General features: G+C 36.6%; 1 protein-coding gene across 4 annotated transcripts in view; it reads right to left on the minus strand.

Moving 5' to 3' along the window:
• The window catches only part of Vps13D (vacuolar protein sorting 13D), a 561,523-nt gene that overhangs the window by 188,360 nt on the left and 359,386 nt on the right, over nt 1-13,777 (minus strand). For all 4 annotated transcript variants that reach the window (XM_089241869.1, XM_089241867.1, XM_089241868.1 and 1 more), the window contains exon 51: nt 6,002-6,072. In XM_089241869.1, the coding sequence (XP_089097995.1) occupies nt 6,002-6,072 (71 nt within the window). The remainder of the gene's footprint in view (nt 1-6,001; nt 6,073-13,777) is intronic.

Here is a 13,777-nt window from a genome sequence, read left to right on the forward strand (position 1 = left end):
ATACTCTCACTATCCATAGACTGTGATGTATACAACCTTGATCATACCATTTTAGTTACTGTTGCCACTTTGCTACTGTTAAGTTTTTACAAAATTCAATGCCATTATTTTGTTATGCAAATTTGTTATACTATTTTTCCATTAATCATGTTTTGATATGCATTTTCTAAGATGGTAGGTCCCTGGAGTTAGATACCTTGCTTCACTTCCTCTTTCAGGTATAAATACCCAGAGACCTGGGGATCATGATGCATTCATTCAGTGTTCATCTTCTACTGCAAGTACGCTTTCCTGATCGGCTCATGGTGAGTCATCCACCTATTTGTTCAGCAGTATGCCGTTAAAATAACATGATTAGCACATCATTAACATTGATTAGCACATCACCGGCTAGTTCTGGAACGTAATGTCTCAGAATCTTAATATTCTGCTAGTCATCCGCTAGTCTTCCCCAGGGTCGTAACTAGATGATTGGTCACCCAGGACAAGCGCACATTTTGACGCCCCCCTTGTAATGTTGAAGGAGAGGTTTCAGCATGAAATTTGCACCCCTTTGATCTACTGCTCAGGGCACGAGACCCGCCTTCTCCTCCCTAGTTGCGACCCTGGTCTTTCTGATGCTGATCGTCATCCCCGCTGCTGGGTTTAGCTATCCACTGTCTTGCTTGGTGTTGATTGTAGCCTCGGCTCTCACTGTCGGCCCTGCAGGTTTTGCCACACCTTTCTGCCACATTGGGCCTTGTGTTGGATCATGACCTTTCTTGCTCCTTTCAAAGTCAATGATGTAACGACCTGTGTAATTCGAGAATCGTCGTCTAGTTTCAACCACCACTTTGGACTGTGATATTTCTTTGGACTTACATGCAGACTGGTATGATTATTTCAGAATTCTTTTATTGTTAACCATTTAATTGTAATCTGTAGTCTCTGTTGATATGTTAATAAATTAACTTTGTTAAAATTTAAATTCTCTTGAGTCATTTCTCTCTCTTTATGTGCCTTTGCACCAATTCTTCGGATAAGAGCCTGGGTCGTATACAGGAACGTTGCATCATTTATGTATGATTGATTTCTGATTGAATTGTGATTATATATAATTATTATTTATTTTATAATTCCTCTGCATATATCTTTTACGAATTGAGCATTTTGCCCAACGCCACTATATCTTACTTGACAAAGGGTGTAAAAAAGAACTTGAAGGTGAATTATTTAGGAGACTCCTTCCAATTTTAAAATCATACCTGGTCATTTTTGAAAGTAAAGAATATAATGGAGTTTTGCAAAGAGTTTCTGAACGCTATCATAGGTGATAGAAAGGAAGAGCAATGGAGGAAAGATGAAATGGTACAGCAGCAGAAGAAAGATGAAATCACGATGGAAAAGCAGCGGAGGAGAGATGCGATGGAAGAGCAATGTATGAGACTAGAAATCAAAAAACTGAAAATTGAGGTAGAATCCCAATTAAATGGGAGGACACAGTTTGAAAACATTAAAAGTCCAAGCAAAGTGTTCCAAAATCTGATGCAAAGGTTTGATATGAATGATGATATAAGTCTCTACCTAGTACTCTTTCAGCGACAAGCTCACCATGTATTGCTATTAAAGGAGGAACAGGTCATTCATCTTCTAGGACTACTAGCTCATGAGATAAATTAATTGATCGCGGGAGCCCAAAGAGAATGTGGAGAATTATGACCTTGTAGAAGAACTGTTGATGAAAAGATTTAAATTGAGGGTGGAAAAGTTTCGTTAGCTGTTTGTCTCATATCAGAAAAAGTCGACCAGTACTTGGCGAGACTTTCATCATGAATTTATGAGCATTTTCCAATTGGCTGGACATCAGCTTTAAAAATAACAATATTCGATCAGTTAAGGGATTGATCATCACAGACCAAATTAAGAAAAGCCCAGTGGATTTCTGAGACTATCATTTGGATAAGTGGAGTAATTTTACCTCTCCCAGTAAGCTAAAAGAAAAACTTGATGATTACGAAAGTGTTAAAAGACCTGTCAAGACATCACATGCTGGTGAGAGGGAAAGACAAAAATTCCCAAAGCCAACCTTCCAAAATTTCCAGGAAAAGTTCAACACAAACTAAGAAGTGGAAGATGAAGATGTAGGAAGATAAACATCTGGAAACAGACGAACTGAGAAACACGAGAGACACAGTCAAGTAAAATTTTACAGATGCAGTAATATCAGCCATTTGAAGTTCTGATGTCTCGAGTTATCCAAGAACAGCAATCCTCAATGTCGTTCATTGAAGACAGCCAGAGAAAGTAAATGCCAGATATTCACATTATAGGAATATCAATATGTGACAATCTGAGGTTGGAGAGGTTCCTACTAAACAGATGAAATTCACAAATTTGACAGTTTGTGCACTCGTAGATATGGATAGTGCATTGTGCCTTTTGAATGAGGATGCATACAGACAAGCTGTTGGCATTCTGTTAATGACTAGTAAGCCCCATAGGCGGAGATTGACTTGGAAGTCTGGGGGGGGGGGCAAGGACATTATTGCTGGGGGCATGATGATGATGATGTCAGCTCATATATACATTAGATCAGTCGACTCCACCTTTGACGCTGGGGGCAATGCCCCCCTCGTATCTCCGCCCATGGTAAGTCCATACTATTATCTGGAACTAGAGCGGTGCAGGTGTGGACTAAAGGATTCTTTGAACAGGAAGTTGAGTTGGATGAAAATGGTTTCACCCTTACATGGCATGTTGTACCCACAACACAACTGAGCTTTCCAGCAGGGATTGCAGTTGAAATCCTAAAACAGGCTTCATTGTACTTTGATGAAAGTGGAATCATTTTTCACGAGGAGAAAAGGTTGCTTGTGCAGAGTTGTGCTGAACTGAGCCAAGAAGACCAACCCTGCGTGAATCCCATTGGTAATGAACAGATTTATGAAAAATTAAGAGAGACAGTCTCAAAACATACAAGCCAGAAAAAAAAAATGAGGAGAATCATTCTCAGTGATGTAGAGCCTATCTACCAGAGATCTTGCCATTCCTTTTTTCCTGAGAGACGCGAATTTGTCAAACAAGAGTTCTGCGATCAAAGAAATGTTATCAGGGAGAAAAAAGAAAAATATATTCATATCAAAGACTCAGACTGATAGGAAACAGACTTATAACAAAAAGAGAAAAATCACCCAATTATCAAATTGGTCATCAACAGGCTACATAAAGAGGTTTGGTTCTGGACTGAAATTGAGACCCAAATTCTTCTGCCTGTTTTAGGTAACGGAAGTAAATCTCAAGGACAGACCCAAAGTCAAAAAGTATGAATATTCAGGGTCACATTTCCATCGCTGTCTCAGCTGAGAATTATGAAATATTTGGAATCTGTGAATTTATAGTGTCATAATTGCGTTCTCATGAATATTGTGTAGCAAGTTTACGAATATTGTGTTCATTTGTTTCCATGCTTATACAAATATTAACTATAACACCTGGCGCTGCCAGGGTTTTCTTCAATGATGCTTTTTGGATCCCGTGATATTTCCCTCTTTCTTTGAGGGATATACAAACCGTGTCTGAATTCACCAATATGGTGACTTCCTGAGCGAAATAAAAAATATGTAGATTTAAAGAAACACGTAGAAATTAATATTTTCCCTCTTTTTTAAGGGAGGCTAGGTATTTCGATTCCTCCCCCCTTCCTTGAACTTCAAATTATCCACATCTGTCTGTTTCAGTTTCCAAAAATTCTTAGTTAAAGCTGTGGAATTTTTTTGATGTACTTTATGGGCCCATAATTAATTTTAAAGCAACCTAAACTATATGAATTTATGCAGTTGAATATTAAAAGACAATACGAAGAACTTAATTTAATCAACAATCACTTTCTGAAGGTTTTCATTTGTTTCCATGATTGTGTTCATTTGCTTCCATGATTGTGTTCATTTGCTTCCATGATTGTGTTCATTTGCTTCCATGATTGTGTTCATTTGCTTCCATGATTGTGTTCATTTGCTTCCATGATTGTGTTCATTTGCTTCCATGATTGTGTTCATTTGCTTCCATGATTGAGTTCATTTGTTTCCCTGATCATGTTCATTTGTTTCCATGCTTATACAATTATTGTGTTCATTTAAAATGTCACAGGTCAGTGATCCACAAGATGACAGAGTTGTTTGATTTTTAGTTATAGCTTTGTCTTTTGATCAGTAGATGGCACTGCTGCATGCATGAAATTTAATAAGATTAAGATATAGAAGAATGGCAATGGAATAGTTATTGGTCGAAATGGCACAAAATCACACTTTTTTTCATGTCTGCTGAGTATACCCTCTTTTATTTTATATGTTTGAGTGCATAATAAATGTTTAAAAAACTGATGTGTTATTCTCTGTGAAGACCCTACATGTATATATATTTTGTTACATTACATTATCTTGCTTTATTTTTATAGCCAGTTTCTACATATGCCTCAACTTTCAAGACACACTATACACTTGCATTAGCTTAGGTGTCTGTTCTTGTTCTGTGGTCCTTTCTGAATTGCAACCATTCTTTTCAAATCCAAAATGCTATTTGGCTAAATAAACACATTATTTTCAATTCTCACTAGAGCAAAAATCGACAACCTACAGAGCACCAAGGGGCCTGTTGGTATCTCCATTATTTCTGTCCTTTCATATGGCTCTGCCGCTGGGTCCTCCTTGTTACTTGAACAAGCTGGTTATAATAGGTTCTTTATTTATCAATCTTTTCACATCCACATCTTTATTTACCATTAGACTTGAGACTATTACTACTACTAAACTACACATGCACCTGTGACAATAATTTCTTACAATCGGGATCAAAAGTAATAAGCATCATGAGCAAACACAGAGTCAGGAATTAGAACTTATTACAATTAACATTTATTACTGAATTTAACATTATTTAAACCTGAGAAATTTTGAATTTCACCATAAGTCTCACTCCGTCAAAGTAACAATCGGGATCTTCAATCCATGGAGAATCAGTCCTTCAAAGTGTTCATTGATCACTCTTGAACTATGCCACTTACTTCCTTTACTTCGTGGACCTTAGAAGGACTCTATGATCAAACTGATAGAATTCAATTCAGGAATATTGATGACGGAGGACCAGACTCCCAGGATCCCCAGGTGGAGTCTGAGTATGATCGATGAAGCAAATTACAGAAATGAAACTAAGATCAAGATGAAATGTAATCCCCAGAGGTGATCTCGCTGTCACTGTATGAAGGGTTGGCTGCTGCCTAGGTGACCAATCACCACCGATCTCTCCTCATTTGCACATAACCTATTGTTTTAGAGCCGTCAGATGGCAGAAGTCCGGTTGTTTTGCCCTGACGGAGATGAGGGCGGATCCTGACAACAGTATGGCACCACATATAATAACTTTCGGTTGACCCCAGACGAGACTCATTTCAGGTGAAAATTAGAAATATAAATATTAATTAATCAGCACTTAATTAAATGGGGTGGTCCCTTTTCTCCACCCACAGCAGGTTTGTACCATTACACACCTCATCCACATTCCTCTGCAAAAGTTTTAACGAATTGGTACATGTTGGACTGTGCATGTAGGTGTTGTGAACATAATGAGAAGTTTGTTTCTGTGTAATGTTTATTATGTGTAGTACTGCCTTCTGCGATCAATTTTTCTAATCCTGTTTGCTATGACCTTACTGGATCAATGCCTCAACTTTTAAAAGAAATAACACTTTACGGGAATAATGTTCGGAAAATTTTTTTGCAATACATATAGCCATGTAGGTTGATTCATGTGAACACAATTTTTTTTCCATAAAAATATCATGAAGTATTTATGTGTTTGTGATCTGTTCAAAAATTTCATTCAAAATAAAAAAAAACCACAAAAATTCGAGTTCAAACGATTACCCTTAAAAAGATTTTATAAAAGCAAATACCATCAAAGAAGAAACAAAATTTATTATTTGAAATAATTGCATATGAATCAAAATATGAAAAATTATAACACTCACTCATGAAGTTGACAAATACTTTTTGAGGATCACTAATATGCTCTGGAGAAAAGTTCCAATTAGTTTTTAACCTGAATAAACAACAAATAGAAAAAATTTGGATATGAAAGTTTTATTTTTAAAAAACATGTTTGGGTCAATGGCACAAAAAGGTAAAGATTTTATAAATGGTCATAAAGAATAAATTAAGAAAAAAATGTATACCCACTTTATTTACTACTTTATCATGAAGTCTTATTACCACTTATTACTCAAAGTTGGTATGACCATAGTTTATCAGAGATGCCATTGATGCGCTAAAACACGTCAAATACCAGAAATTTCAGGAAAGGAAGCATAAAAATTTGGTTCAAGTGCCCTCCGGGATGCATTCTTTCCTAGTTCCATGATGAAAAATTGGAGAGAGAAAAACATCTCTAACTTTTCTTTTTTTTTCTTCTTAGTGTCAGTCTTATCACGATCGCGTGCGACCTTGAAAGAGTGGTTTTACAACTTTCTATACTGTACTGTATTATATTGATATACACACGGGTTGTTGAAAATATTTCGTTTCATTTAATAAGGGGCCGTGTACAGAATTTTCTGAGAATTTCACAGTTTCTACTCCCCTACAGATTTTCTCCCCTTCGGTTACATATCGCAAATTACGGTACCTTCTCAGCTATCTGCTGGCACATTCAAAGACAGCATTCTGTATGGCGTAAATTTGCCTTGTTCTTACAAGATTGTGAATGCGCATTTTTGAAAAATCGTTAAGCATTTGGAACACCCGTTCAAAGTGGGTAACATTTTCTGAGATCGTTAAGAAAAACAAATCTGTAAAAACTCTACCTTGAATATTCAGTTTTGTCATCTAGCTGCTATGTGGTAGTTGCCGTTTCGTATCGCTAAAATCACTGGTGTGTACGCAGAATCGGCTTTAGGAGGGGCAGAAGGATTTTTTCCACAAAACACTTGTGGATCATTAACGCTCAAAAAGAATTTAAAATTAACGTAGTATAAAAGGCTATTTGCAGGTGGGGGGGGGGCCCTCCATACCCCCCGATTTTGCCTTTGGTGAAAATCCGGATTTGAACCCGGTGAAACCCGTGATAGTGGTAATCGACTAAAAATATGATTTCCTAAGGTTTTCCCATTTTGAGTTGGCTATTCCTTTGAAAAAGCTCTGGTCGCCACAAAAATCACACAGACCTACAACACAAATATGTATACACTAGCTATAATACCCGGCGCTGCCCGGGGTTTCTTCAATGAGGCTTTTTTGGATCACGTGATATCTCCCTCTCTTTTTCTTGAGGGACATACAAACCGTGTGCAAGTTAACCAATATAGCGACTTCGCGATTCATGAAATAATTAAATCTAGATTTACAGAAACGTAGAAATGAATATATATTTTTCCTTTTTTAAGGGGTGCTAGGTATTTCGATAAACCTCCACCCCCTGAACTTCAAGTTACCCATCTGCCTATTTCAGCTTTCAAAAAATGCTTAATTAAAGCTGTGGAGTTTTTTCGATCCACTTTTTACGGGCTCATAACTAATTTTAAAATATCCTAACCTACACGAATTCATGCAAATAAATATCAAAAGACAATACAGAGACATTAATTTTCATGCTTGAGAAGATATAAATAAAAAGTTGAAATCAATGTTATTGCATGGATATCCAAATCAAAAGTAGGTCCGGCTAATTACTTCATATTTAATCTCCTGGGCTTCGTATATCTCTAAGCGAACTGAATATTTCAATCAGAAAATCCCACTAATTTCCGCATTTCTGATGCTGATGATGATTATGACGTCTATTCAAAAAGCCTCATTACTGAGAGTATATTGAAAATGTGGCAAACCATTATAAAGGCATAAAATATTATACATATACTAATAGCATTAAAGAAGTGACAAACCGTTGTAAAGGCATATACACGTTTGAAACGCATTGCTAGGGAACCACGGTAACCAAAGTAAACGTTCGGAAAGTGATTGTTGAGGCCCAAAAACCATTGTTGCCGGACAGTTTTTTGCCCATTTGGGGCATTTGCCCTGGGCTGACGAAATTTTGAAGTAGCCTATCGTTCAAGTCGGGTCCCATTTGGTATATATGCAAAATTTGGCGACGATCGATCTAAAATTGTAGATTTGTATAGAGAACATACACACACACAGACGGACAGACAGACAGAAAATCAATTTTATATATATAGATTAAATTTCAAATCCATGAAAAACCAATTTGGAGGATAGATTCAGGGCCACAATTAGGCTGGGGTGAGAGCAGGCGGGTCTAGTCCCCCCCCCCCCCCAGCTTTTTGAATACAGTGTCCTGGGACCCAGGTAAATTACTGTGGCATCTCCAGTTTATGATATGCACACATTAAAATTACACACATACCTACACCAAAATTTTCAATGAACTTTTACTGAAGTGGGGTTTGTGGAAGTGCTGGCATGAATTAAAGTTCCAACTTGCACACTTTGGTAGCTTGCAAAAATCTCTCTAAATATTTAAAATATAAATTAAATAACTAAAGTAGAACTTTGGTTATTCTTTGATTAACAAGCAAAAATTTTGAACAAATTTTGGTTTGATATATGAGCAATGATTTGTATTACAAGCAAAAAAATTTGTGCTCTGTTAATTTAGTTTGACTTTATCACAACGGAGCCGATGGTTTTTGTCATTACCTACACCAGTGTTTCCCAAAGTGGGCAATATCGCCCCCTGGTGGGCGATGGAATGGTTCAGGGGGGCGGTAGAAGTTACGGATTTAACATAGGATTCTATGGGTTCGGTTGAGTTGGGGGCGATGAGAGAAAAAAATTTCTGAAGAAGGGTCGATGGAACGAAAAGTTTGGGAAACTATGACCTACACACACAAACTGTGGTATACATTGTGGGTAATATTCTCCACTATAGTCTCCAGCCAGTGTGAATCAATTGCAAAATAAACATGTGTGAGCATGGCTGATTACGATATGAAACTAGACGTAGCATTGCGTGTATGCACTTAAAGGTGTTGTTTCACAAAACAACAAAATAGATAACAAAAAATTTATTTATACGAAGGTGGTACAACCTTGTCGAGCGTGGGAAGCAAGACCAATGAATTCTTTTCTTCCTCCTGGAAAGCGTCCGCTTTCTGTTAACGATCGCAGTGCCACACTACCCCCCTAATTATTGACAACAAAAGAAAAAAAACATATACACACATAAAGACGAATTACATGCACTTATAAAATGAGGTGATTCTGGGGACGACTTGCTCTGCCGTAACGAGTCACAATGGGTTCCTGTTTGTACTATCACTGTTAGTGGCAATATGCGCTGGTTTCACTCGTGCAATGTTTACACATACGTTTCCCCCTTTGCATCTGATGGTGGTAGTGTTATTGGGCCTTGCAATCACTTCATATCATATGGGCACTTCAATGCTTCTTGACAGCATCATTGCGAAGGAAAACATGAGTGGAATGATCAAGTTATTTATGGATGAATGTTTCGGATTTATTATGGTGAGACGCTGGGAGAGGTCCAATTTTTGAAAAGTGTTGTTGTAACTCAGTGCGCAACTGTTTGTCATTGACATCTGTGTTTGAAGTTGAGAAGAACTTGCCAGGAAGTTTAATTAATTCACTATATACCAGTTCAGATGTGAAGCATTCCAGTTCTGCCGCTCTTAGTCCTAGAAGAATGATTGGCAATACTGCCACCCAATCAGTTGAGGAATGGCACTTGATCACTGCTTTAAGGACGCAATGCCACCTTTCAACGACATCATTCGCTTCCGGATGGTATGGAGTGGTACGATTTTGTTTGATCCCCAGTAGTTTGCAGAGAGATCGGAATAGATCACTCTGAAATTGTCGGCCTTGATCTGTAACGATCATTTCTGGTACTCCAACCCCTGCAACCCAGACATATATGAAAGCCTTAGCAACAGTCTCAGCAGTAATATCTGCTATAGGAATGGCTTTGGGCCATCTTGAAAAGCAATCTAAAAAGTGAGGCAGTATCAAAAACCTTCTGATAATGGAAGCAGGCCCACTATGTTGATGTGCACGTGACTAAATCGTTGGGATGGAGATACGAACTGTCCAATACATTTATGAGGGCTGATATGATGAATTTTGGACTTATGACACTCGATGCACGCTTGAGCCCAATGTCGGATGTCTTTTTTCATGTTCGCCCACACATATATGGTCGATGATCATTTTAACAGCGGATTTAACACCAGGATGCGCAGGTTGATGAATCATTTTGAACACTTCCAAAGGATATTGTTTCGGGATATACGGTCGTGGTTTAGACGTCGAGGTATCGAAAAAAAGTTGTGTTTTTCCAGATGGGGAAGAGAGCTGTTGTTTTTTAAAATTGAAAAATTAAAAAATATAATCATTTCTGCTAGCAACTGAAAAATACATGTGATTATATGACCATGCATGTATGCCAACGGAATAGTTTATTATGTTAGTATATATGTAAATACAAACATAATAAACTATTCCACGCATGTTTTTCTTTCTGCAGCTAAAAAAAAAAAGGGGAAAAAACTAAAAATATAAATAAGACTTTATAAACTATTTAACCAAGCAGTACATTAACGAGGCTGTCGCATAATCCAATTAACTCTTGAATCTAATTTATATTGACCCACCGGAGTGTAGTCTCTTGGGATCACAGAGTGTGTGTCATTGTAATGTAATTTTTTTCCCTTTATTTTCAGTTTTGATTGTATGTTTTCTGTGTAGTGTTCAGTCCAATAAAAAAAAAAACGAGTGAAGATGGTACATTTCCGTCAAGCAACTGATCAGTTCGAGGCAGGGTTGGTTTAAACCGGTTTTTTGTTTTAAATAGTATTAACATTAAAAACTTTTATTAACAAAATTTCTGAGAAATAATTCAAACTTCTAATAATTAATTAAAATAAAATGTTTATTAATGTAATTAACACTATTCCCATATTAATTAATCAATAAATATTTCTTACATTTCAACAAAACCCAACTTTTGCAATTATTTCTTGTTTAACTCAATAGATTACTGTGTGTTCTAAAATTCTTTTAATGTTATTATTAATCATAAAATATATAAAGGTCTTTCTCCAGTTACTTTCAGTATACTTAATTAGGAAGCTATTTTGCAAAAAGTAATAAAAATTAGGTGAATATAATGTATTTAATGAAGCATAAATAATGCAGATTAATTACCAATGATTTATGATATACAGGGTGATTATAACTAAGGTTCTGATTTCAAAACACTGTAAAAAAATAATGATTGTCAGAATGACTTGAAAATTGACATGAATATTCCTGAAAAAATTCAATTTTATTTGATAAAGGGGAAGAAATACTTAAAAATGTAAAATTAATGACATCATCAAACATGGGGGAAATTTGCTCGCAGAATAGAAACGATAGCCAGCCATGGCAAAATGATAACTTAATTATAGCATTGCACAATTTCATAATTCATGGAAACATCACAAAAAACGAAGTAATTGAACAAATAACTACAACTCTTATTTAAGAAATGTTAAATATGTCATCTACCGTGTTCTGGCTATGAGATTGAAAGCACAAAAATTCTTGTTCAACAACAGATCAGAGTATGCCATAGTCATGATGCGGATGTGCTTGCAATTCAGCTTTATTAAACCAAATGCCCCCCCCCTCCCCGTTAATATTCCTGAGGAACTTCTAACATATAGGGAATGTGCTGGAGATTACAATTCATCAAAGTTTGCAATCTGACCATTGTTTATAACATTTTGAGGTACCCCCCACAGCCAGAAATTGCAAGGGTTAAGGTGCATCCTGCCAAAATGGGTCTTCAGCAGCTGCTTTGCTGGTATTGCAATGAGCATCTTGATAGAAGTTCTATCTACACAATGATGCTGTGGAAGTGCCGAAATGATGTGGTTGCACAAAATAGATTATACTCCTCGCCAAGTACAGCATCATCTACTTGCACATTTTGCACTACTTGCACTTTTTTTTCCTTTTGCGAAAGAAACTTCCATTGCTTCAGGAATAGCCATGCAAATTTTGAAGTCATTCTGACCAGTATTTATTGTATAGTTTTGGAGTCAAAACTCTCAAATTATAATCACCCTGTATATAGCTGATTATTTTTCATAAATCTGTTACTACCATACAGTAGAACCTTGATTAACTGGGCTTAACAGTGAGAAAGTATTAAAAAAAAACAACTATCGAATATTAAGACTGGGAGATTAAATGACTGGGGGAGTAGGAGATGTGCTACTTCTTATGGGAAAGAAAATGAAAATGTATGAGGTAATGTAACTACTAGTATACTAGTCTTTGTCCTTTAAGGACAGCTGGTGTCTTTGTTGGATTATAGGACTATCTGCCCCTAGAATGATGGTGTCACTACTGTTGCTGCTTCTTTGTGAAGAGAAAAAGAAACTTGTGAGATAACCACCCACACCACTATATTTAGATGTGTGATGTAATCCTTATTCATCAATTTACTACCATACAGTAGAACCTTGATTAACTGGGCTTAACAGTGTGTGTATGAAAGTATAAAAAAAAACTATTGAATATTAAGACTGGGAAATATACAGTAGGAGATGTGCTACTTCTTATGGGAAAGAAAATGAAAATGTATGTGAGGTAATGTAACAACTAGTACACTAGTCTTTGTCCTTCAAGGACAGCTGGTGTCTATTGGATTATAGAACCACCTGCCCCTAGCATGATGGTGTCACTACTGTAGCTGCCTCTGTGAAGGGAAAAAGAAACCCTGTGGGATAATACACCACTACATTTAGATGTGTGATGTAATCCTTATTCATGAATTTGCTAAACATAGAGCATCAGAATGTGGCCAAAGGTTAGAAAATGTTGTAAGAATGAGAAATTTTGGCTTTTATATATAACTTTAAATGACTAAGATACTTCACATGAAAAAAATATATATATTCTGCCCACTTTTATGAGACACTGGAAAAAAAAACCACTTATAAAATATTATGTCATTTAAAGATATACCATCAGAATGTACCCCAAGGATATAAAATGTGGTAAAAATGAAACATTTTGGCTATAAATCAACCAATATGACATTTTTCAAGGGGAAAAAAATATTTAGGCCACTTTTATTTGATTTTTGAAAAAAAACCACTTGGTTTAAACCAAAGATCCCTGGTTCAAGGTCATTCTTCTATGCTTCGGCGATGAGGTCGTAATTCATGAAAGAAGGAAAAAGTAGGTCAACTCCTGCTTGCGAGAGAGCATCCTCTACTACATTGCTTTTACCCTTGATATGATGAATATCAGTTGTAAACTGAGAAATTAAATTAAATTGATTAATTTGTCTAGGAGAAAGTGTGTTGGCTTTCTGATTGAAAAAAAATACTAACGGTCTATGATCTGTGAAAATCGTGAAAGGTTTACCCTCCAATAAATATCGGAAGTGAATGATCGATGCAAAAATTGCCACGTGTGTGTGGTCATAAGCACTGTATCACTTTTCATTATCTCTCAGTTTGCGGGGGAAAAACCAGAGCGGCTGCCAGCTATCATTGAGGCGTTGTTGTACCACTGAGCCGATAGCTATGTTGCTGGCATCTGTCGCGAGTGCGATTGGAAAATAGGGCTTCGGGTGTGTCAAAAGAACTGATTCTGTAACATCGAGTTTTGTGTCATCAAAAGCTTTAACGAGCTCTGGTGTCCAGGTTATAGGTGTTTTGTCGTGATGTGTACAATTTCGAAGTACTAGATGCAGTGGCAATTGTGTCGCA

This window comes from Pholcus phalangioides, unplaced genomic scaffold (assembly GCF_987345545.1).
Source record: "Pholcus phalangioides strain wild (caught in Gottingen) unplaced genomic scaffold, Ppha-v1.0 ptg000014l_1, whole genome shotgun sequence".
Taxonomy (NCBI): domain Eukaryota; kingdom Metazoa; phylum Arthropoda; class Arachnida; order Araneae; family Pholcidae; genus Pholcus; species Pholcus phalangioides.